Source organism: Canis lupus, chromosome 4, assembly GCF_048164855.1.
Source record: "Canis lupus baileyi chromosome 4, mCanLup2.hap1, whole genome shotgun sequence".
Taxonomy (NCBI): Eukaryota; Metazoa; Chordata; class Mammalia; order Carnivora; family Canidae; genus Canis; species Canis lupus.
The window spans coordinates 19,908,628-19,934,152 of NC_132841.1; the positions used below are offsets into that span (position 1 = coordinate 19,908,628).

Genomic DNA, 25,525 nt, shown 5'->3' on the forward strand with positions numbered 1-25,525 from the left:
TCAGTTTAATAAATAAAAATGAGCGTCTTCTTGTATTACTGTTTTATTGTGGTTTATTAGTGTAGAGGACTACTTTTTACTACTGGCCAAATGCGTATTTTTGAGTTGCCTATTCGTAGCTGTTCTTTTCCATTGGGATGCTTTTCTTTTTGCTACTGATTTGTGGATACATCATGTATATTTGAAGACTTTTTATGTTAGTTGGTGATTGGAATTCCAGGTTGCAGTAATCCCATGAAGATGTGCACAATGAAGTGTATTTCCTAGACTGGTTTTACAGGACTAGCTTGCAGTACATAATAGTGGTGCCTATTAACTTAAAAGAGAAATCAGAAACTTAATTTTGAGGGATCAAATTTGAAAAAGATGGTCTTTTACTAGAATTTTAGTGGTAAAGTGATAAAGAGTCATAGTGATAAAGAGCCATATTTTGTTGTCAAAACTGGATTTGAATGATAACTCTGCTACCTACTGGCTCTTGTGACTTTTGGCAAGTTATTTCTGTGCTTTGGTTTTTTCATTTGCAAAATGGGAATGCATATGTCTATAGTAGAGTCAGCAAACCTTTCCAGTATAGGGCCAGATAGTAAATACGATTTTCTTTGTAAACCATATAGGAACTCTCATATTTTTTTTTTTTTTTTTTTTTTACTTTTTGAGCCTTTTAAAATGTAAAAACCCGAGTCCTCAGCCTGGTCTAAAGCATTATAACATAAATAAAGGTGTTAAGCCTGGTACATGCTAAAAGTTCCATTAAGTGGTCACTAATAGCTTAACTAATTGAAATTCTCTTGTGTTTATTTCTGGATACATTTGTGTAGAAGCATTCCTTTTTTTTTTTTTTTTTTTAAGATTTTATTTATTCATAGAGAGGGGTGGGGGGTAGAGACACAGGCAGAGGGAGAAGCAAGCTCCATACAGGAAGCCCAGGTCTCCAGGATCACACCCCAGGCTGCAGGCGGCGCTAAACCGCTGTGCCACTGGGCTGCCCAGTGCATCTTTTTAATAGCATTTAAAGCATTTGGTCCCAGTTCTGCTTCCATTCTAATCTGTAAGTTACCCCTTGGGCAGTAACAGAATGTCCCAGCCCACGTGATTGTATTGTTATCCTTTTTTTTTTTTTTTAAGATTTTATTTATTTATTCATAGAGATACAGAGAGAGGAGAGAAAGAGAGAGAGAGAGAGAGAGAAGCAGGCTCCATGCAGAGAGCCTGACGTGGAACTCGATCCAGGGTCTCCAGGATCACACCATGGGCTGCAGGCAGCACTAAACCGCTGTGCCACGGGGGCTGCCCCTGTATTGTTATCCTAATAGTACTTAGGATATTGAGATTTGTCTTACTTAGAACAGGGTTAGCTAGCATGTCAAACATAGGAGATCAGTCCATACCTTTGTGACTTTTTTTAAAGGTTTATTTGAGAGAGCAAGCGAGCATGAGTTAGGGGGAGAGAGGCAGAGGGAGAGAGAGAGAAGCAGACTCTTTGCTGAGCGTGGAGTCCAGGACACTAAGATCATGACCTGAGCTGAAGTTAGATGCTTATCTGACTGAGCCACCTAGGCACCCAATTCATACTTTTATCTGAAAGTTATCCCCAGCCCATTTGGTTTTTAGCTGTCTTCACGGTAAGAGCATGAGGACAGTCTTTTACCAGAATCTTTAAAAATTACATAAATAAAATACTCATAACCTAAAATTTTTAGGAGAAGTTTCCGTTAATAGTCCTTCCAGGGTAATTTCTTTTCCATTATTTCAGATTATATCCCTTAGTTTGAATGTAGTATTTGAATCTAATGACTCAGTCACGGTCTACTGTATATTCAAAAGAAAATAGACAAAGTTAAGATTCAAATCACTTAGGTTCTAACATAAAATACAGGCTTATAAGATAAATTATTCATAAGTTCTCCCCAACTACAGGAATTGATTTGTAACGTTAAGGGCTAAATTACCCTGAACTGTTATGGATTAGGTATGATGGGAAACTGGAGTGTGGAGTTGAACTACTGTCCTACATATTTTTTTTTCCACACATTTTTTTTAAAGATTTTATCATTTATTCATGAGAGACAGAGAGGCAGAGACACAGGCAGAGGGAGAAGCAGGCCCCCCATGCATGGAGCCCGATGTGATACTTGATCCCGGGTCTCCAGGATCATGCCCCGGGCTGAATGCAGGCACTAAACCGCTGAGCCACCCGGGGATCCCCATTTTTGTGTTTCTTACCTTCCTCTTTAAGAAGGAATGGGGAAGGGGCTCCTGGCTAGCTCAAAGTTCAAGTCCTAGCTCATTAGAGCATGCAACTCTTGATTGAACTCTTGAGCATGAACCTTGAGAGGTGGTTCAAAGTTCAAGTCCTGTGTTGGGTGTGGAGCCAACTTTAGTATATGTGCTGCTAAAGTGAGCACAGTGAAGCCTACTTTAAAGAATATCTATATCTATGAAGGAAATGGGGGATGAGGAGACACAGAAAAGTTCATACTAGGAGGGTAGAGTCTTGTTACTCTTGTTGCTCTGGAGGGTTCATTTGTTCATGTTACGAGTTTGGCATGCTATTCTTATTTTGCTTATTAACTTAGAACTTATTTTTGTCTGTAACCTAGCATATTAGAATATTTGTTGTAAAAATATATTTTTTAAAATAAAAATCCATTTCCAGAAAGAGAGAGCTTAGTAAAATAACTATGATGATTAATCCTTTAAACGTCCTAAAACAAAGCATCCTGGAGAGAAGACAGTGGTTAGTATAGCATGATGCAAGTGCAGTGGTTCAAAACATAATGCGGCTTTCGGTTTTCTATAAATATAGCTTAAATAAGCCCTTTACTTGTTACTACTTTTTATATGCATTTCTGTTTCTTATGTTGTAATGTTGTCAATGAAATTCATGAGAAAAATTTGAATGTGAGGTAGAATTTTTTTTTTATTTTTTTTTAAATTTTTTATTTTTGTATAACCTTTTCAGTAGCATATGGACATATGTAGGGTGGTAGTTATAATGAGATCTGCTGATTATATTTACCTGAAAGGTATCCCTGTAGGTAGTTTTTTTAAAACTTGAAATATTAGTTTTTTAAAATTTGAAATATTAAATAGGTTAAAAGTAAAGTCATCTATAATCTTACTAAACTTTCTTTTTTTTTTTTTAAACTTTCTTGTATAATGTCAGAAGTTGAAAGTTTCCTCACCTGTTTATAGCTTGTTTGCATTCTTCTTGATGTTTGTATGAACTTACTGTATACATGTGCATATAATTTCCATTTTTGCTTAATAACAAAACAACAAAAAACTCTACACACTGGTGACTAACTTGCTTTTTTTCACATTGAACCATTGAACCATTTTCCAGGTCAGTACATTTAGACCTCTCACGTTCATTTTAATGGCTGCATACTCCACTATTATGGATGCACTGTATTTCTACAACCAGTCCCCTATTCCCACAGACAACAACTGTGTCTGATTTTTTGTTAGCATTGTAATAGGTTAGAGGCTGTAATGAATGGTAAGGAAGTAGGTAGCATTACTACTTAAAAAAAAAAAAAGTAGAGAAGAAAACTTCCTTTGCCATAGTCACTAAATGAAATTTAATAAAAACACTGTCAAAAGTTGAGAGGACCAAAATTGATACTTTTTCTCTGATCTTTTTGCCATGTGTATATCTGAATTCTTTGTTTTTAAAGAAGAAACAGCATTGAAGCATTATTTGGGGGGAAAAACACACACACAAAATCCAGCAACTCAGCATTCATGAGCAACTCTATACTATACCAGTATGTGCCTGTGCAGTGGAAGGAAAACAATTTTGGTAAGGAAATAAAACTTTAGCTTTAAACTTCCAACAGGTTGATATTTATAATGAATGATAAATGAACAACTTTTAATATTGTGTTTGACAGTGCCTTTTAGTTTTTAAAAGAAGTCACCATATCTTTGGTATCTTTAATTTCAACTTTTATTTTTTCTTAAAAACAAAAACAAAAAAACAAAAACAACAAACCCTGAATTTGCAGCCAACAAAAAATTAGATATATTCTCAGGTGTGTATTTCTTCTGACTTTATTAAAAAAAAACCCTGTTAACATTTATTAGAGATGGTTATGGGTTGACTTTTTCCTTCAAGGGGCAAGTTCACTAATTGCTGAGTTTATGCATATTACAGCAGCAATCCTTTTGTAGGTGTGTGTTGCAACCATCTAGATGCTTTGAGATGCTCATGTATTTTTTAATTTATTTATATATGGGGGACTATCATTGGTAGTTTTTTGGTTAAACCTAAACGTGACATGTATTATACTTATTTCTTTACTGTAATCTTTTTTCTGTCTTTTGCATTATATAGGAAATCTATCCTGGACAGTTCCAACCATCTCTCTGTCACAAATTCATAGCCTTGTCAGATAAGGAAGGAAAACTACTTCGGAACTATACTCAGAACATAGATACACTGGAACAGGTTGCAGGAATCCAAAGGATAATTCAGTGTCATGGTTAGTAACCTCAGAGTTGATTTCTTTTATTTAGTTTTATAGGAAAAAATAGGATTAGAAAGTAGGCTGCTTTCCTGAAATGGAAATTTAGTCATGTTATCTGATTAGTTGTAGATAAGTTTTAAAAAATGGGGTGCAAAAAATTTAAACCAGAATTATTGGCCTTGATACTTAATTGTACAAAATATCAGCTTAATGTCCTATTGTGTTTCAAAAGGTTTAGTGGTTGTATTCCATTAAATTCTTCTAAATAACCTCCTTTGATTACAAAAGTAATACTAACTCATGTAAGAAAAATATGACCTGTTTAGTTTATGAAACCAAAGGAATGGGGTAATTCAGATGTATAGAATTTAGATATTTAGAAGACTTTCCAATCTAAAACAACAAGTAGGAGAAGACCATTTTCTTACGTTTTTTATGTATAACTGTTAATTAAGCTAAGGTCATACAATTACAACCTTCCAACTCTGCAGATTTTAACTTTCAAGGAATTGGTTTATTTCATTGAAAGACCATCTTTAGGAAGTGTCACTATGTCAACATCTCAATAATTGAGGATTGGATTCTGTCTGTATTTTAATTATTTATTCCTGAGTTTCCCCTGTGGAGTGTCAATTCTCTTTTCTGGTGTCAAACTTTATAATCTTTGTGGTATGTTTAAAGAAATGGAAATCTTTTTTAGCGGTGCATGTGTTGTTTTTTAGGTTCCTTTGCAACAGCATCTTGCCTGATTTGTAAATACAAAGTAGACTGTGAAGCTGTACGAGGAGATATTTTTAATCAGGTAATTTATCACCTGTATTTTAGAAATTGTGCATATCTGTGATCTGTTTCTTCTTTTGCTTTCACATTTTTCTTATTTATTTTTTTTTCTGAAAGTTTGTGATACAGAAAGATCCAGGAAGATAATGTTAGCATTGCGAATTCTGATGATCTATACGAGAACCTTTTAATCCCTTAAGTTGAAAACATTGCTCTATAAATAATGTCTCTAAAATGATGAAATTGGCTTCTTAATATCTAAGTTAAAAGCCCAAATCATAAGTGAAGTGTTGGATATATTAGAGTTTCTCAAAAAAAAAAGTCTCTCTTACTTTCCCTTTTTAGTGCCTGTCAGATTCTGAATCTTAAATTTAGTTTTTGGTAATCCTTTAAAATATTTAAAAAGTTATTATAAAAGGTATTTCATGTATGATCACTGTCCCCAAAACACAAATTCAGGAAAATAATGACAGAGAATAAAAATCATCCCGATATAAATTACATGTGCTTAGCTGTATATATAGTTAATTATACATAATTATGAGTGGAGAATAGCATATTAAAAAGGGATAATTTCTTACGTTTTTTAAAGGATTAAGTCCTGTGCATACATATATACAGATGCTTGATCTGCTGTGGACTCTTAAATATCAAATGTAGGTGTCTTCCTGGACATTATAATAGCTACATACTCAGATATTAACATCTTTGTATTTGATCGTATGTTGATAAAGTCATTTGGCATTGCCATTGAGAGTTGTATCCAGTTTTCCCTATTACTTATCCACAGCTTTTCTGTTTTCTTCGGTAATTTTTTTCCCCTAAGTATTTAAGTACACGGCCCTTTTTCATATGCTTCCACACTTCAGCTTGAAAACACATCTTTTTTTTATGTGGGAATTCTAGTTTTTTAAGTTTTTAATTTTAATTCTACTGTAGTTAACATACAGTATTAGTTTCAGGTGTACAATATAGTGATTCAGCTTGATAATTTTGAAATGTGTTCTTGCGAAGTGTGTAAATGTTGACTATTTCTAACTTGGGCTTTCCCCCTCCCCCCAATCTCAACCAAAATCTGGAACACGTAGGTGGTTCCTCGTTGTCCTAGGTGCCCAGCTGATGAGCCACTTGCTATCATGAAACCAGAGATTGTCTTTTTTGGTGAAAATTTACCAGAGCAGTTTCATAGAGCCATGAAGTATGACAAAGACGAAGTTGATCTCCTCATTGTAATTGGGTCTTCCCTGAAAGTAAGACCAGTAGCACTAATTCCAAGTAAGTAGCTGATGATTTTTAGAGAATATTTCTGTATAGATGGCCATAGGTTGTGGGGTTTGTACAGTGGACCCAATGATCTTATTCTCTTTCAGGTTAAAGAGTGGTGAAGAGCCAAACTTTACTTTTTAGCTGATACTCAACATTCACGAAGATTGGTTAATATGACATTTTGATGTAGGGGGTGTGGGAGAGGCTTATCAAAGCAGAAGTAATGTCAAGTTGTGATGTGTATGAAAAATTAAGACAAAGGGAAATAGTTCAACTTTTAGCAGAATGTATTTTTTATATGACAGGAGTTAGCTTCAGCTAATTCACCTATGCTTAGGAAACAGTCCTTAATTTTTGTTATTTCTAGTCTTAGATTATAGTTTATCTTTCAAATTTAGTTGATATTAGGTTTAATAAGTTCAAATGTATAGCTAGATATGAATGTAATCTATAGAATTGTAATATGTTAGAGAATTTGGGGGCTCAATATAGTCTTGTTTTTATAAGAATAACAGTCATGTTTTAGGGCGCCTGGGTGGCTCGGTTGGTTGGGCATCTGACGCTTGATTTCAGCTCAGAACATGATCTCCGGGTCATGAGGTCTGGTCCTGTATCAGGTTCTGTGCTGGGTGTGGAGCCTGCTTAGGATTCTCTGTCTCACAAAAGTAACAGTCATGCCTTGTCCTAAACATTGTATGTGGGGGATGCTTGGGTGGCTCAGTGGTTGAGCATCTGCCTTCGGCTCAGGATGTGATCTCAGAGTTCAGGGATTGAATCCCGCATTGGGCTCTTGTATGGAGCTTGCTTTTCCTCCTCCTGCCTATGTCTTTCTGCCTTTCCCTGTGTTTTTCATAAATAAATAAATAAAACCTTCAAAAAGAAATCATTGTATGTGGATCAGTTTTACCTATAAGGGTGTTTGTATATGAAAATGCTCAAATACAATTTTAAGTCCTGTTTACTCTCAGGAATATTTAACATGTACTCTCATATTATTTCTTTTCTCCCTCTAGTGAGGAAGCAAGGGGAGAGGAAGTTAGAGGGGACTAATTCATTAACATCAGGTGTGCCCTAAAGATGAGAGAAGAGAGGAGAGAGAGAATATTGAACTTTTAAGGATTTTATTATTTTAGAGCATGTGAGAGCAGAAGGAAGGAACAGGAGGAGGGAGAAGGAGGGGAAAAAGAATCTCAAGCAGACACCTGTGCTAAGTGCAGAGACCCACATGGACTGATCTCCGATCCGGAGATGACCACCTGAGCCAAAACCAAGAGTTGGATGCTTAACTGACTGCGCCACCCAAAATATCAATCTCTTAATCAGAGAATTAAATTAGAATCCTACACGAGCAATCATAGAGCCAGAGCAAACAGTTGGAAGAAACAGGAGTTCAGCTCTACAATTCTGTATCTTTTCCCTACCAATATGTAATGGCTTTATCAGTTTCAGTCGTTTCCCCAAAAGAGCTGTGAAATTCTTTGTCAGTAGAATATAGGATAATTTGTAATGAAATTTAATGAATAAACTCCTTCATTTTTGAGTATTTTTTTTCTCTTTAAAGGTAAGCAATTTTTTTTTTAAGCAGAGAAATTTTTAAAAGATTTTTATTTATTTATTCATGAGAGACAGAGAGAAGCAGAGACACAGGCAGAGGGAGAAGCAGGCTCCACGCAGGGAGCCTAACATGGGACTCCATCCTGGGTCTCCAGCATCACACCCTGAGCTGCAGGTGGCACTAAACCGCTGCGCCACTGGGGCTGCCTGAGAAATTCTTTTTTTTTTTTTTTTTTTTTCAAGATTTTATTTATTTACCCATGAGAGACCCAGAGAGAGAGAGGCAGAGACATAGGCAGAGGGAGAAGCTGGCTCTGTGCAGGAAGCCCCATGTGGGACTCAATCCAGGGACTCCAGGATCACACCCTGGTCCACAGGCAGGCACTAAACCGCTGAGCCCCCTAGGCGTCCCGAAAATCTTAAAAGCTTTCTGTGGGGCAGTATAATAGTGTGTTGCTAATAGGCAAAGGTGTAATTTTTTAAAGATGTAAGATACAGGTATATAATAGTGGAAAATAGACTTAAATGAATTTCCACATGCTAGATCAGGAGCTGTTTTGATAGAATATCACTATGTGCCAAGAGCTTTTCTTTTTCCTTTTTTTTTTTTTCCTCTGAATTCAAGAGCTTTTCTATGCGCTTGACAACCTTGAAAAAGTACTGTTATCTCTATTATGTAGACAAGGAAAGTGAGGTACAGGGTAGAAGAGTCTGAGAAGATTGCTCAGAAATAATCAGGTGATGGGAAACAGGACCTGAAATTTTATGAAGATGCTTAACTAATGTTTATTTGATATCTTGATAAAATGTGATTGCTTGGTTGAGTAGTAGTGGTGCATTTCTTTTTTCATTATAGGGAGCATGTTAGATTCTTGTGTAAAACATCTGTTGTGGCTTTCTTAAGTTAGCTTCCTTCCCTTTTTCTAATGTATCTTTCATCTTTCTTTTAGGTTCCATACCCCATGAAGTGCCTCAGATATTAATAAATAGAGAACCTTTGCCTCATCTGCATTTTGATGTAGAGCTTCTTGGAGACTGTGATGTCATAATAAATGAATTATGTCATAGGTTAGGTGGTGAATATGCCAAACTTTGCTGCAACCCTGTAAAGCTTTCAGAAATCACTGAAAAGCCTCCACGAACACAAAAAGAGTTGGCTCATTTGTCAGAGTTGCCACCCACACCTCTTAATATTTCAGAAGACTCCAGTTCACCGGAAAGAACTTCACCACCAGATTCTTCAGTGATTGTTACGCTTTTAGACGAAGCAACTAAGAGTAATGTTGATGATCCCGGTGTGTCCGAATCAAGAGATTGTATGGAAGAAAAATCACAGGAAGGACAGAATTCTATTAGGAACATTGAAAGTGTCACTGAACATCTGGAAAGTCCGGATTTGAAGAATGTTGGCTGTAATACTGGGGAGAAAAATGAAAGAACTTCAGTTGCTGACCCGGTGAGGAAGTGCTGGCCAGCTAGACTTGCAAAGGAGCAGATTAGCAAACGGCTTGATGGTAAGGAAATGCTGAAGGTATAATTATTTTACCGTTTTGAAGGTATACTTATTTTAACAAAATATTTCCAAGATATAAGCAATTTTTGCAAGGTCACTGATAAGGTAGCTTTATTTATAGCTAAATCAATAGTTGTGTTTAGAGAAACTGTAAAATTGAGAATTTAAGCTAGAGAAAGGATAAACAGTGGTATCTTACAATAAACCAAGGGAAGAAATAGTGTGTTTAAGTCTTCTCTGTATCTTGTGTTTCTTCAGGGAATGAGAAGGTAAGCACTGAATTGAGAAGAAAATTGGGAAATCTATTGTGCTCTGCCATTGTCTGGTGAGCTTTAGCTGGTAAAACTGATGACTGAGATTTGGGTATGGTTACCAGAGGGCAGCTGTTTTATTTTATATACATTATTTGATTTTAATCTCAGAGAAGCAGGAACTATTATTACTTAATTGCTGTTGGTGGGGATACTGAAGGCTGTAGGGGTTAAGTACCCTGTGCAAGGTAACAGAACATGGAAGAGCCAAACTGGATTCCAGGTCTATCCTCAGGGCCTGTCCTCTTAACCACTATGCTCTGTTGTCTCAAATCTAGAAAACATCTTTGATCCTTCTCAATAGAATACTAGGAATAACAGGTACCTAGTTTTTTGTTTTAATTGAAATATAGTTAACATGCAAGAGTACCGCATAGAGATTATATACCTTAGGAAATGCCTACATGATAAGTGTAGTACTGTCATCATACAAAGTTACTACAACATTCTACCCTCCCTTCCTCTTTGGCAACCACCAGTTCTCTTTGAGTCTGTTTTGTTTTTTAGATTCCACATATAGAGGAAACCATATGGTATTTGTCTTTCTCTATTTTTTTCCATTTGAAAGTAGTCATTTATTAACTGACCAGATTACAAAAATAATCATGGCAGATACCTTAGTTCATCTTTCTAATAATAGCCTATTGATCTGGTCTTCCCTGTTGCGAGCATCTCCACTTTCTACAAAATGAGTGGTCTTTTTCTTCATTCCACCGCGTGGAAAAGATAATTTGAAGGGCCATAAAAAGTTTTTCGCTTCTTTGAAACGTTTTCCTACGGTATAGATCTCATGAATCAGATCCTCCATGCAGATGCCATATTTACCAAGAGATTGGGCAATCAATGTGTTATCTGTCAGGGCAAGTTGATTCCTGTTGATCTTGCCATAACCACGCTTGTAGATCAATTCATTCACTGACTTCAGGTTTGGGTACCCCCATGCTATATATGCTATAATTCTTAGCATGTTAACTGAAGCCTCGTTGAGCTTAACAAAGGTGCCATTGAAGATCTGGCAAAGGCGAAGAAGCTGCAACACCTTTCGAACCTTTGGGCTCACACCATTGATACCTCTGATCCTGATGACAAATGCCAACTTGGGTTCTGCAGGCACGTAGAAGTTGCCAGCTTTTCTTGCCATCCTCGCCATTTGAATCTGTTCTGTACATCTGCCTGTATTCCTGTGGTAATGCTTAGCTTTTTCATAGATAAGCTTCCTCCTTGCCTTTGGAAGCATCTTTTGGGCAAACGTTTTTCTCAGACGATCTTCAACTCTGCGAAATTCCTTCGCTTTTTCTTAAGGACTTCTGGCACAGCAGGAACCTTCTTCTCTTCTGCACCCTCCGTGGATCCAGCCGGAAAAGAGTTGACTTCCTTTGCATGACATCCTCTAGGTCCATCTTTCACAAAAAGCAAGATTTTATTCTTTTTTTTTATGGCTGAGTAATATTCTATTGGAGATATATGTGTATATATATATATTTTAAGATCTCATCCATTTTTCATGAGACACACAGAGAGAGGAGCAGAGACACAGGCAGAGGGAGAAGCAGGCTCCATGCAGGGAACCTGATGTGAGACTCATCCCAGGACCCCAGGATCACGCCCTGGGCCAAAGGCAGGTGCTAAACTGCTGAGCCACCCAGGCGTCCCTCCATTGGGTATATACAACACATCATCTTTACTCCTTTATTGATGGACATTTAGGATGCTTCCATATCTTGACTGTTGTAAGTAAATACTTAAGTGAACATAGAGGTACACAGATCTTTTCAAATTAGCTTTTTGCTTTTTTTTAATTTTGAGAGAAAGCATGAGCAGCAGGGTCAGGGACAGAGGGCTGAGCAGAGAGCCTGACGTGGGGGTCAATCCCGGAACTCAAGGATCATGACCCAAGTTGAAGGCAGAGTTTAACAGACTGAGCCATCCAGGTGCCCCATGTGTTTTGCTTTCTTTGAAGGAAAATACCCAGAAGTAGAATGGCTGGATTTATTTTTATTTCTAGGTTTCTGTTTCTGTTTAAAGATTTTATTTATTCATTCATGAGAGATACAGGCAGAGGGAGAAGCAGGCTCCATGCACCGGGAGCCCGACGTGGGATTCGATCCCGGGTCTCCAGGACCGCGCCCTGGGCCAAAGGCAGGCACCAAACCACTGAGCCACCCAGGGATCCCAGCCACCCAGGGATCCCTGTTTCTGACTTAAGGAACTTCCATATTGTTTTCCATAGTGGCTGCACCAATGTACATTCCCACCAGCTGTTCACGAGGGTCCCTTTTTTTCCATATTTGTGCCAACACTTGATATTTCTTGTCTTTTTGATAATAGCCATTCTGTCAAGTGTTAGGTCATCTCATTGAGGTTTCATTCTGCATTTCCCTGATGGTTAGTCATGTTGAGCATCTTCATGTGTCTGTTGGCCATCTGTATATTGTCTTTGGGAAAAATGTCTATTTGGAGTCTCTGTCCATTTTTTCTTAAGATTTTATTTTTAAATAATCTCTACACCCAGTATGGGGCTCACACTCAACAGCCCTGAGATCAAGAGTCACATTTTCCACCGACTGAGCAAGCTAGGTGCCCCTATTCCAGGCCTCTGCCCATTTTTTAATCCAGTTGGGTGTTTTTTATAGGAGTTTTTGTAGAATCTGGATGTTTACCTTTACTTGGACCTGTCATTTGCCAAGTATCTTCTCCCAGTCAGTAGGTTTCCTTCATGTGTAAAATTTTAGTTTGATGTAGTCCCAGTTTTGTTTTTTTTAAAGATTGTATTTATTCATGAGAGACACAGAGAAGCAGAGACATAGGCAGAGGGAGAGAAGCAGGCTCCATGCAGGAGCCCCATGCGGGACTCGATCTTGGAACTCTGGGATCACGACCTGAGCTGAAGGCAGATGCTCAGCCACTGAGCCACCTAGGCATCGCAGTGTAGTTCGTTTTAATTTTCAGGTCTTTCATGTATTTTGTGTTTATTTTTGTGTGTGGTGGTATGAAATGGTTGAGTTTCATTCAGTGTGGAGCTTTCTAGTTTTCCTAACACCATTGATTGAATAGACTGTCTTTTCCACATTGCATATTCTTGCCACCTTTGTCATAAATTAATTGACCAATAAGTCTGGGTTTATTTCTGGGCTCTGTCTTCTTTTCCGTAGATTTATGTGTTTTATTTTTGTGCTAATACCATACAGTTTTGATTACTGTAGCTTTGTAGAATAGTTTGAAATCAAGGAGCATGATCCCTCCTGTTTTGTTCCTTGTCAAAATTGCTTTGGCTGTTTGGGGTCATTGTTCCATACCCATTGTTCCATACCCATTGTTCCAGTTCTGTGAAAAATGGTACTGGTATTTTGATAGGGATTGCATTGAATCTATAGATTATTTTGGATAATAATATATGTTACTGGGATCCCTGGGTGGCGCAGCGGTTTGGCGCCTGCCTTTGGCCCAGGGCGCGATCCTGGAGACCCGGGATCGAATCCCACGTCGGGCTCCCGGTGCATGGAGCCTGCTTCTCCCTCTGCCTGTGTCTCTGCCTCTCTCTCTCTCTCTCTCTGTGACTATCATAAATAAATAAATAAATTTAAAAAAATGTTACTAAAAAAAATGTTACTAATAAAATGTGGACATTTTAATAGTAACAATTACAATGTGTTTAAATTTGTGTTTTCTTCAGTTTCTTTTCATCAGTGTCTTACAGTTCTCAGAATATAGGTCTTTTAACTCCTTGGTTAAAATTATTTCTAGGTCTTTTAGTCTTTGATGGCAGCTATAAATAGGATTGCTTAATTTCCCCTTCTGCTACTTCATTATTAGTGTATAGAAAGACAACACACACACACACACACACACACACACACAAAGACAACACCTAGGGACTGGGCAGCCCCGGCAGCCCCGGTGGCCCAGCAGTTTGGCGCCACCTTCGGCCAGGGTGTGATCCTAGAGTCCCATGTCGGGCTCCCTGCTTGGAGCCTGCTTCTCCCTCTGCCTGTCTCTCTCTCTCTTTTTCTCGGTCTCTCATGAATAAATAAATAAAATCTTTAAAAAAAAAACCACACATAGGAACTCTATACCAAGTAGTAGGGTGAAAAATCCTATTAAAAAAAAATTATAAAAAAAAAAAATTCTTAGGGCACCTGGGTGGTTCAGTGGTTGAGCATCTATCTGCCTTTGGCTCAGGCCAGGATCCCTGGGTCCTGGGATCGAGTTTCACATGAGGCTCCCTGTGGAGGGCAGCCAGGGTGGCTCAGCGGTTTAGCGCCACCTTTGGCCCACGGCGTGCTCCTGGAGTCCTGGGACCAAGTCCCACGTTGGGCTCCCTGCATGAAGCCTACTTCTCCCTTTGCCTTTGTCTCTGTGTGTCTCATGAATAAATAAAATCTTAAAAAATTCTTAGACATAACAATCTTGTACAACTTAAAACATTTCTATCCCATTCCATTTACAATATATGGTATAAACTGACATTTTATGTCAATATATTACTACTTGTTCTAATTATTTGTTTATTTGAATAAGCCATTGTGCCTTTTCCATACCAGGCAGGCTGTTTTAAGTTCTGGATATACAGTGATCAGTCTGTTAATGTTTGTGTATAATTATAAAAATAGCTGATTAAACAAAATAGATCTTAAGAACTATAGATGCTACTTGGAGGGGATTATATAATATAGAAGGTTTTCCAAAACCTAACTTATGACTTTGGTCTTGAACAGTAAGTAAGGAGTTAAAATAGGGGACATCTTCCCAGGAGAAACTAGGCAAAGCATAATTCCACCCTCCTCCCCTGTATTCTCTCTCTCTCTCTAAAATAAATTTTTAGAAAAATGGGAATAGGGCACCTGGGTGGCTCATTGGTTGAGGTCTGCCTTTGGCTCAGGTTGTGATCCCAGGGTCCTGGGATAGAGTCCCGTATCAGGTTCCCCACAGGAAGCCTGCTTTTTCCCGGTCTCTGCCTCTCTCTGTGTGTCTCTCATGAATAAATTTAAATCTTAAAAAGAGAATAAAATAGCATACACTTCAGCATTGTGAGAATTTAAAAAGGTAACATGTAGAGTGTAAAATTCCAGCTGTTAGAAACGAATTACCACAGTAGTCCTTAAATTTTTTACTGTGATTTTTCTGTTGGTAAGATCAAGGCTGAAAAGAAAGTGGGAGCGTATATGAGGCAAACTTTAATAAATCTGTCTTGATGGTTCCCAAGAAGAGGCAGAACCAAACAGAGATTCAAGGGCTGAGAAATAATGTTCATCAAAGGGGCTAACGCAGAATGAAAATAATATTTTAGGGCAACTGGGTGACTCAGTGGTTGAGCATCTGTATGCTTTTGGCTCAGGTTGTAATCCTGCTGTCCTGGGATCGAGTCCCACGGGGAGCCTGCTTCTCCCTCTGTCTGTATGTCTCTGCCTCACTCTTTGTCTCTCTCGTGAATAAATAAAATCTTAAGCATTTTTTAGAAGCATGGGCCGGGATCCCTGGGTGGCGCAGCGGTTTGGCGCCTGCCTTTGGCCCAGGGCACAATCCTGGAGACCCGGGATCGAATCCCACGTCGGGCTCCCGGTGCATGGGTCCTGCTTCTCCCTCTGCCTGTGTCTGCCTCTCTCTCTCTCTCTCTCTGTGTGACTATCATAAATAAATAAAAATTAAAAAAAAAAAAACTTAAAAAAAATTGAAGCATGGGCCAAAAACTATAGAAAAGTGGACACAGCCATGTGCAAGGACCCCTTAAAAGAATGTTAAATTCCAGATAGGTTTTTCTGTTAGCAGCTAGAATACAGGTACTCTTATCCAATCATGGAAATTAATATTAAATAGCTAAGAAAACTGAAGAGTACTGTGTATTTTTTGAAAATAGAAGGAAACGTGGTTTTCACACTGTAATTTGTGATGTAGTGGAATGTGAAATCAATTTTGTGGATTCATATCAGGATTTTTATACACCCATATTAGGTTGTTGTAAAGTGAGAACCTGGGTCATGATCTTACAAAGTTTGAAAGCCATTTTAAAGAGAAACCTAGGTATATCTTCAGATAAGATCTACTTCAGATCAATTATTAGCAGCCAGGCTTTTGTGAATCCTTCTGGCATATGGTACAATAAATATGACATTTATTATAAGAAACAGAGGAGTTAGAAGTTACTCTTTCTTATGAATTCAAAGGTAGAAAACATTTCACCATTAATATATTTATTTTTAAAAGATTTTATTTATTCATGAAACACACACACAGAGGCAGAGAGACACAGGCAGAGGGAGAAGCAGGCTCCATGCAGGGAGCCTGATGCAGGACTCAATCTGGGTCTCCAGGATCACGCCCTGGGCTGAAGGTGGCGCTAAACCGCTGAGCCACTGGGCTGCCCTCACCATTAATATTTAAAGTTCCTACTAACAGGTGCTGTTAACCTGGACCCATAGCTTAGGGGAGAGAGAATTGTCCTTACCAACAAAGGTCACATCTTAAACTGTGAATGCAAATTTGAGAGGGAACTGGGGTTTAACATCCAATGCTAGATCAGTGTTTCTCATACTTGAATATGTCTAGGATTCAGATTCAGTAGGTGGGTGGTGGGGTTTGAGAGTCTAACTTTTCCTGTGATGCCATTGCTGCAAACTACACGTTTAAATAGGTGGTGAAGCCATTATGGAATCAAACCTTTTAATTCTAGGTTCATAAAGTTAAATAAAAATAATGAAGGTGTCTTGAAGATAGAATACGGGCGTTAGAGAAGTTCTATTCAGTGAACATGAATTGAGTAATGTAGGCCGGCCTTGATATTTTAGGTCATGAGATCTGTTCAGAGGATTTGATTAAGTAACCCTTCATTGAACATAGTTCTTTACTTTTCCAGATGAGGAAATTGAGGCATAGAGCTTAATTCCCCAAATTTATAAAGCTGGTTGGTGGCAGAACTAAGATTTGCAGCTAGGAGTGAGCACTTAGCAGCTTGTTTTTGAAGAACGCTACAGTAATAAGCCCCCTTGTAATGATGCTCAGGTTTAAAAGGCAGAGCTGGAACCTATAATCAGACTGTGTTAAAAAACTGGGAGTAACTTACCATTTCACTTTTATTACTGTATTTCAGGTAACCAGTATCTCTTTTTACCACCAAATCGTTACATTTTCCATGGCGCTGAGGTATATTCAGACTCTGAAGATGACGTCTTATCCTCTAGTTCTTGTGGCAGTAACAGTGATAGTGGAACCTGCCAGAGTCCAAGTTTAGAAGAACACTTGGAGGATGAAAGTGAGATTGAAGAATTTTACAATGGTTTGGAAGATGAAGCTGATGTCAATGAGAGAGCTGGAGGAACTGGATTTGGAATTGATGGAGGTGATCAAGAGGCAGTCAATGAAGCTATATCCATGAAACAGGAAGCAACAGATACTAACTATCCATCAAACAAATCATAATGTAGTAATTGTCCAGGTACAGGAATTGTTCCACCAGCATTAGGAATTTCAGCATGTCAAAATGAATGTTTACTTGTGAATTCAACAGAGCAAGGAAACCAGAAAGGTGTAATATTTATAGACTGGTAAATTAGATTGTTTTTTCATGGATAATTTTTAACTTCTTATTTCTGTACTTGTACACTCAACACTAACTTTTTTTAAAAGAAGGGTACTAAGTATCTTTAATCACATGTTGGTCAAGACTTTTCTTTTAAAGGTTCATTTGTATGATACATCCATATGTATATATAATTTTGTTCTTGCCTAGTGAATTTCAACATTTTAAAGTTTTCAAAAAGCCATTGGAATGTTAAATTAATGTAAAGGGAACAGCTTATCTAGACCAAAGAATGGTATTTTCACACTTTTCTTTGTAACATTGAATGGTTTGAACTCCTTAAATGTCTGTTCTGCTAAACTTTTGATTCTTTATTAGCACACAATTACCTATTTTTAAACACTGGCATTTTCCAAAACTTGTGGCAGCTAACTTTTTAAAAATTTCATGACATGCAGTATGTATAGAGGGAAGTCAACAATATGTGGGAGAGCACTTAGTTGTCCTTGCTTTTTAAAGTAAGACTTGGTGCTAAGAGTTTCAGGAATACTGTATTGTTGAAGATGGCTTTTGTACTTCCTGTGGACATGTAGTAATGTCTATATTGGCTCCTAAAACTAAGCTGAAAAAAAATAAATGCTTTGGAAATGTTTCAATTGCTTTAGAAACAATAGTCCCTGCCTGGGTACCCTTAGTTTCAAGAATATTTGCCCTTGTTTAAATACCTATCACTGTGGTAGAGCTTGCATTGCTTCTTTCCCACAAGTATTAAACTGCCCATATGTGAATATGCAAAGCCTTTATGAATCTATAATAATGGTACTTCATCTGGGGAGAGTGTAATATTTTGGACCGCTGCTTTTCTTTTCCCTTAATGAGGAGAGCAACAGGCCACTGATTACGGTTCCAAAGTACTGAGATGTTAATTATAACTCAGCCAGTAAGTACATGTCTCCTGTTGGGAGGATTTGTGTAATAGACATCAAACTGCTAGCCTGGTATTATGAAGATGAACATGGTAATAACTTTTAATAGAATAGTTAATAAATGAAACTAGTTCCTATAACATCTTTATTTAAAAGCTTAGCCTGCCTTAAAACTAGAGATCAAACTTTGTCAACTGCAGAAGCTTCTTAGCCTTTCAAAAAAAAGTTCATACTTTATAAAATTGCACAGAGCAATTTTCCACACCTTCCCCCACATTACTCCCACATTATAAAGTATTCTTCCTAATGTTGCTTTAGTATTTATTACAGTTTTAAAAAAGGGTTTGAAATATAGCTGTTCTTTAAGGATAAAATATCCAGCCAGGACCATTACTGCCAGAGAGAAAAATTTTATTGAATGGCCATTATTTCCCTACTTTGAAGATGTTTCAATCTGAATTTATTTGGCTACACTAAAGAATGCAGTATATTTAGTTTTCCATTTGCATGATGTGTGTTTGTGCTATAGATGATATTTTAAATTGAAAAATTTGTTTTAAATTATTTTTACAGTGAAGACTGTTTTCAGCTCTTTTTATATTGTACATAGTCTTTTATGTAATCTACTGGCATATGTTTTGTAGACTGTTTAATGACTGGATATCTTCCTCCAACTTTTGAAATACAAAACCAGTGTTTTATACTTGTACACTGTTTTAAAAAGTCTATTAAAATTGTCATTTGACTTTTTTGTTAAATTACATCGCTCAAGGTATAAAATTTTAAAGAGAATTTGTACACCTTTGAGGGCCATATTAAGATGCTTCTCACATTTTTTCATTCTACTTATGAGTCTAACCAGAATAATAAGCAAACACTGATACTGCAGATTGTAGGAGTTGTGTCCTCCCCAAAAGTTTCAAAACTAATATTTCAATCTTAAGCCCCAAGAGCCTTTGTTAGGTGAAAGAGAGGCAAGGCAAGGCCCGAACTTGACATATGAAAGACCGGACATAGGCTTAGCACTTTGGGATTGGGGAGACCAGCATAGTGGAATCGTAGTGAACTCGAGTTTATGTGCTATAAAAGCTGTGAAAGTCTAATGCTTCATGGATAAGACAAGTTTTTTAATACACAGGAAGGTGTGGACAAAAAATGGAGACCACATTTGGTATGAAGTTTTCAAGGCTGATCTGCAACCTTAGTCCATCAAGTTTGAGTGACAACGTACTGTTAAAACAGCCAGGGACATGCCCCTTCGAAAGTATATGTAATGAATAAAACCTTGACTGGCAGTTTCCTTATCTCAGGACTCTTGCCTTCCTCACCAGTGTACTTTTTTTTTTTTTTTTTTTAAGATTTTATTTATTTAGTCATGAGCGACACAGAGAGGCAGAGACACAGGCAGAGGGAGAAGCAGGCTCCATGCAAGGAGCCAGATGTGGGACTCCATCCCGGGTCTCCAGGATCACACCCTGGGCTGCAGGCGGTGCCAAACTGCTGCGCCACCGGGGCTTCCCACCAGTGAACTTTTGAAGTGAATTTTAAAGTAGTACTCTGCCCTGGTATGTCCGGTTATCACTAGAACTACCTGTAAAATCTCGTCCTCAGATATAAAAATAAGGAACAGTGACTTCATTCGCTATATGCAAAAAATGGGAAGGCAGTTTATACCTTGAAAGGTGGTGGTGGTCATTTTAAGTAGTTAAGTATTTGTTCTTAATTTTTATTTGAAAGAAGTCTTAACTCCTAGACTTGTAACCTCGAAGGGGAGTGTGTATAGTATGCACACCATAAGCTCTCCTCAGAAATGAACAAAGTCTAAAGTCTTAAGCTAGGGTGTTTCCAGAAATACAGAGGAAAAGTCTAATGACCTCTCCTACCCCAACCATAGTTGCCTGGGCATCACCCCTTAGAACATTTAATTAGCGTAAGTAGGCCTGTGCATAGTTTTAAAAAAAGGTATTTCCAGGGGATTCAAAGGTATAGCAAGGGTTGAGAGAAAAACAAAAAACAGGAGTTCCCTTCTTCATGTAACATTCCATTCCAGGGGGGGCAGCTGGCCTCACTGGAAGGTAGACTTCCAGGAAACAGACTACTCTCCATTCGTCTCTAGAAGTAGTTCACCAATTAGCAAACATTGGCAAGAATAGCTACTGAAATAGGGTGAATTCCTTAGTGTAAACCTCCATAAGGAGTATGGATGGCTAAAGTGCAAAAGAAAATGGGGAGTTGGGAAGTGGCTGTGAACAGGAACATCTGCCCTTGCTCTCAGCTTGCCATTCGCTCTTCAAGGCAAAGACTGCCCTATTATACTTAGAAGACTTGTTAAACTAAATGCGGTAAAAACCAAATGTAAGAAAAGCCAGGACTTAACTGAATCCAGGAGCTACAAACACATAATCGCTCTTACTAGATCTGAATGGAAGCCAGATATTTTCTCGTTTACAGTCAACTCCATTATAGTCCTTACAATTTAGTGAACTCAGTATTTTGCTTACCTTTTAATCTACAAAGCTCAAGATATTTTTGCTATTTTTTAAACTAGGCTCCACACCCATTGTGGAGTCCACTGCAGAGCTGGAACTCGAGACCCTGAGATCAAGGCTTGAAACTGGGCCACCCAGGCACCCCTCTTGCTATTTTTTAAAGGAAATAACTTGAACACTCTTAAATGGTATTTTAGTTTTCCACCATTAATCTCCTTATTAATGCTACTTACTGTATGTCTGCAGCAACAGAGGGAGGAGAAGAGTATCAGACTTACCTAAATTAAGCCTTGTACTGTTGTGCTTCTGGATAAGAAGCCAGGTTCTTGTTAAAATATTTGTTCAGTGAAATCCATCTGTATTAATCCAAAGTGGCTATTTCACAGATCAGCTACATAAGCATAGACATTACTAAAGAGAAAAATCATATGACATATACACATTCATGTGTTTTCAATGTGAACAATCACTACCGTCAAGAAATGGATGCACAGGGAAACAGTATAAAAAAGTGAGTTTTCAGAGGGAGACTGTTACTTTGTGCTCAATTATCATATGTGAGAATACTGTTAAGGGCTTCCATCTATATGAAGAGATACCTATGGCTTACTACTGGGAGTTCTTAAGTTAAATTGAAAAGTATAGGTCCAAAATCCCTTCTCCAAAAACCTTGGGCTCATTTGCATTTTGGGATTATGAATGTTTATGAAATTTTTATTTTTAAAATTGTTATTTTTTTTTAGAGATTTTAATTTATTCATGAGAGACACACAGAGAGAGGCAGAGACACCAGCAGAGGGAGACGCAGGTTCCATGCAAGGAGCCTGGTGTGGGCCTCAGTCTGGGGTCTCTAGGATCACGCCCTGGGCTGAAGGTGGTGCTAAACCACTTAGCCACCTGGGCTGCTCCTGAATGTTAATGAAATTTTTAAAGCGCCCTACCGAGTCTGAGGAGCACCTAAGCTCAAACACTAAGAAGTAAAGCAAACCTAGTAATACCACAGTAAAAAGTACAAATAGTCCCATATAATATAAAAGCCTCAACAATTCAAGTTTTGCTGCAAAATGAGATATGCAAACTATTTTCAGAGGAGTTATGGACTCTGGAATATAGCTAAGAAAATTGGAGACCTCTGTAAAACAAATTCTGTGTGGGAACAGAAATAATCCAAAATTTAAAAGACCTTTCCTTGAGACATTGAGGAATCTGGAATTTTCTATGAGAACCACTGAAAGGTTAAATATTAAACCAATAAATCTTTATTACTTAAACATTTCACGGCATTTTAAAAAATAAATTTAAAAAATAAATATTTGCATTATAGCAGAAAGTCACATGTGTTGCATCAACTCACTGTTACAGTTCATCACAAGAGATAACTAAGCATCAGCACCATAAAAATCGTGTTAAGATTTGTTTCTAAAAATTCAAGGAAATCATTCTAAAGCATTGAAAATTCTGAAATAAATACCAACCTGCAGCATCAGTAGTTTTTGGAAGCTATAAGCCAGCAGTTGGTTCTCCTAGTAGCCAGTTTCTATTCTTGGCAGCTATAGGACTTTTTTCCAGTACTAAATATTAAGCTTTCTGATAACCTCCCATTTATCAGTAGCATCTCCAGGTTCACAAAAGCAAAGAACTACAAGTTATTTAGATAATTCCTATCTGTAATTTAGATTTGCACAAGGATATTTATTCTAGTAAAAAAGCAAAAACTGTTTCATCATGCTAATTTTTTGCTTTTATAGATTCTCAATAAGATTTAATCATAATTATTAAACCTTTTAAATGTCAGCTCAGTTCAATTACAACCATAGAAACTGTACTGGTATCAGAACATAACTATTTTATTACAAAACTTAACATTATTTACAAAATGAAAAAATAATTGAATGACTATTGCAGGCCAAAGATAAAGGTTTTTCACTCAGTGATTGAAAATTAAGCAACATTTCCATGCATTCACACACCAGATCATTTGTGAAATATGCAAACTCTTAAAATTCATGTTAGTAAAACTTCAATGTATTCACAATACTTGTATGTTTATTGGAAGATGGCAAAAAAAAATCCATGGTTCTGTACATTAAGTCTAATATTAACACAGTTTGTTCATTTTCCTTTAATATTTTTTGGCTTTCATGAATACTCATAGCATTGAACATTTTGCAAGTAAGAATTATTATAAGTACCTCTGTCACCTTGCTGAATTCATCACCACAAGAAAAACACAAATAATTAGTTTAATGCTTTTGCAATAAACTGATTAGTTATTTCCAAAGTTATATTAAACTGAAGCCTTCATTATGATCAATTGCTTGAATCAGCTTAGAGCGTAGAGTTTCTTTTTCGGTGTATTTTGGAAGATCCAGAAGATTAAAACAGGTATGGGAAACTGGGAGATATTCCTCACCACCTCCTGTTGACTGGATGACTAGTTTTAGACTCTTCATACCAAGAATAGGTATTCGATCACTACCTGTCAAAAATACTACCAAGAAAAAAAATCATTCAGCCAACCACTTTTATCAAAACAGTGTGGAGTACCAAGGTACTTAGTACTATCACCATGGCAAACCTTTACATTAATTTTTGTTTTTAAAAAGATTTTATTTATTCATGAGACACAGGCAGAGAGGCAGGCAAAAGGAGAAGCAGGCTCCCAGTGGGGGAGCCTGATGCAGGACCAGATCCCAGAACCCTGGGATCAAGCCCTGAAGCCAGAGGCAGACACTCAACCACTGTACCATCCAGGCATCCCTACATTAACATGTAATGTGGAAGCCTAACCAGATTTATGGAAGCATGATTTGAGACATACTAATTATGCATCCATACAATATTTTTTCTTTAAAAGTGTAATCTTAATGTTAGCACTTAAAAAATGTTTGATGAATAAATGACTATTATTCTTGACAAAACATTTGAGAGCCATTCTTTTGGGAATAGCCATTTAGTCTATATATCAAATACAAAATGTAGGTTTGATTATTATTCCCCTTTTAATGTGTTTTTGGGCATTTTTGAACAAAAATTTATAATGGACAGCCAAAACTCAAATCACTTGAATGACGTGTCATTCTTAGAATATACAAAATAATCTAAGATTCACATTTCAACTGTCAAAAAGGGATTGACCAAAAGATTCTTGGCGATAGCAGGAATATCAAAGGGAGTGTCATTTCCTGATGAATGGATAAAGATGTGGTGTATACACACAATGTAATATTATTCAGCCATTTTAAAAAATGAAATCTTACTTTCAAAGACATGCATGGAGCTAGAGAGTATTATGTTAAGCGAAATAAGTCAGAGAATGACAAACCACATGATCTCACTCATATGTGGAATTTAGGAAAGAAAACAGATGAATATATGGGAAAGGGGGAAAGAAAAAGGAGAGAGGAAAACAAGCCCTAAGTGACTCTTAATAGAGAACTGAGGGTTGGAAGGGAAGCGGGTGAGGGATGGGCTAAATGGGTTATGGGTATTGAGGAGGGCACTTGTTTTGATGAACACCAAGAATTGTATGTAAGTGATGAAGCACTGAGTTCTACTCTCGAAACCAATATTGAGCTGTACGTTAACTAACAAAATTTAAGTAAAAAAAACCCCACAAACACAGGGAGTGTTATTTCAATTAGAACCCACATCTGACAGATGAAAGACACATAAAAATTAGGATATAAATAAGTACTAAGTCCTAGAAAAAGTTCTATTTTCTACAGAAATCCCCAAAGTTTTGATATGGAAGCCAAAAGAAAAAAAAGGAAAAAAGCTATCCTCTAAAGATCTTTTTAGAAATTCTACAAGGAATTACAACCCCAATTGATTGTAATCAGTGTTACAGTTTGTTTTCATTTGAAAGAACCAATTTTATTTGAGGCAAATTGAATGTAGCTTTCAAAACAAAACATAATAATGCAAATCAAAAATTCACTCAAATTGAAAATTAACAACAGTACCTTGGAATAATACTATAAGGAAAGAACCTTATCCAACAAACTGAATCAACTAATCTCCTATGAAAATAAGTTTAATAGTTAATTCAATTTCCCATAAAACAAAGTACAGTTAGAAATACTTACACAGAAATTGTTTTTTCTTTTCCAATGGTAATTCATGAAATACTTCCCAAAAAATTTTTATCGTTGGATGCTCTGCCCAATACTCCCCTTTGTATTCTGTATTCTAAAACAACATAATCTTTCATTAATATTAAGTGATGTTAGTTTTGTCTTGTATCTGACAGATTTTCTTGGTAGTCAAGTGTCTATAATGGCCCTGAATGATCTGTCTCCTGCTTGCTTGTGTAGCCCCTCCCACAGTGTATAGGCCTGACTATGTAATCATTAAGATACTGTGGGTAGGAGAAATACATGACTTCTGAGGCTAAATCATAAAAGACTCTGTGGCTTCAACCTCTTTTTGACCATTCACTCTGGGGAGAGCCAGGTGCTATTTCAAGAGGACAATTATAGAGCCCTATGGAGGGATCTTTGTGGTGAGACACTAGGCTTTTAGTCAATAATCTTGTGAGTGAGCCATCCTAAAAGGGTATCTATCCTTAATCAAGCCTTCTGATGACTAAAGCACCAATCAGTATCTTGACTGCAACCTCATGAGAGACTGCTAAGTTAAAAGCACCCAGCTAAAGCCTTCCTGAAATTCTAACTCACAGAAAGCGAGAAAATAAAT

The 25,525-nt window shown here is 37.2% G+C and overlaps 3 protein-coding genes across 21 annotated transcripts in view; 1 reads left to right on the top strand and 2 right to left on the bottom strand.

The window, feature by feature from the left end:
- Nucleotides 1–23,302, top strand: part of SIRT1 (sirtuin 1) — a 35,824-nt gene extending 12,522 nt beyond the window's left edge. For 2 of the 4 annotated variants that reach the window (XM_072823295.1, XM_072823297.1), the window contains exons 5-9: nt 4,343–4,490; nt 5,198–5,277; nt 6,344–6,530; nt 9,026–9,589; nt 16,984–19,099. In XM_072823295.1, coding sequence (XP_072679396.1) covers nt 4,343–4,490; nt 5,198–5,277; nt 6,344–6,530; nt 9,026–9,589; nt 16,984–17,312 — 1,308 coding nt within the window. In that variant the 3' untranslated portion in view covers nt 17,313–19,099. Of the gene's footprint in view, nt 1–3,683; nt 3,809–4,342; nt 4,491–5,197; nt 5,278–6,343; nt 6,531–9,025; nt 9,590–16,983; nt 19,100–19,476 lie in introns of those variants that run through there. The other 2 variants (XM_072823296.1, XM_072823298.1) reach the window with 2 other exon arrangements.
- LOC140631923 (large ribosomal subunit protein uL30-like) lies at nt 629–11,238 on the bottom strand. Its single transcript, XM_072823299.1, has one exon. It carries the CDS (start codon nt 11,134–11,136, stop codon nt 10,522–10,524), a length of 615 nt encoding a protein of 204 aa, XP_072679400.1. The 5' UTR covers nt 11,137–11,238; the 3' UTR covers nt 629–10,521.
- The window catches only part of HERC4 (HECT and RLD domain containing E3 ubiquitin protein ligase 4), a 132,919-nt gene continuing 129,457 nt past the window's right edge, over nt 22,064–25,525 (bottom strand). For all 16 annotated transcript variants that reach the window (XM_072823286.1, XM_072823287.1, XM_072823281.1 and 13 more), the window contains 2 exons: nt 24,916–25,018; nt 22,064–23,318 (listed from right to left, as the gene is read on the bottom strand). In XM_072823286.1, coding sequence (XP_072679387.1) covers nt 23,110–23,318; nt 24,916–25,018 — 312 coding nt within the window. In that variant the 3' untranslated portion in view covers nt 22,064–23,109. The remainder of the gene's footprint in view (nt 23,319–24,915; nt 25,019–25,525) is intronic.

What these genes read in the sequence shown, in the direction of transcription:
- LOC140631923 (XM_072823299.1), bottom strand. Translation starts at nt 11,136, where the DNA reads ATGCTTCCAAAGGCAAGGAGGAAGCTTATCTATGAAAAAGCTAAGCAT.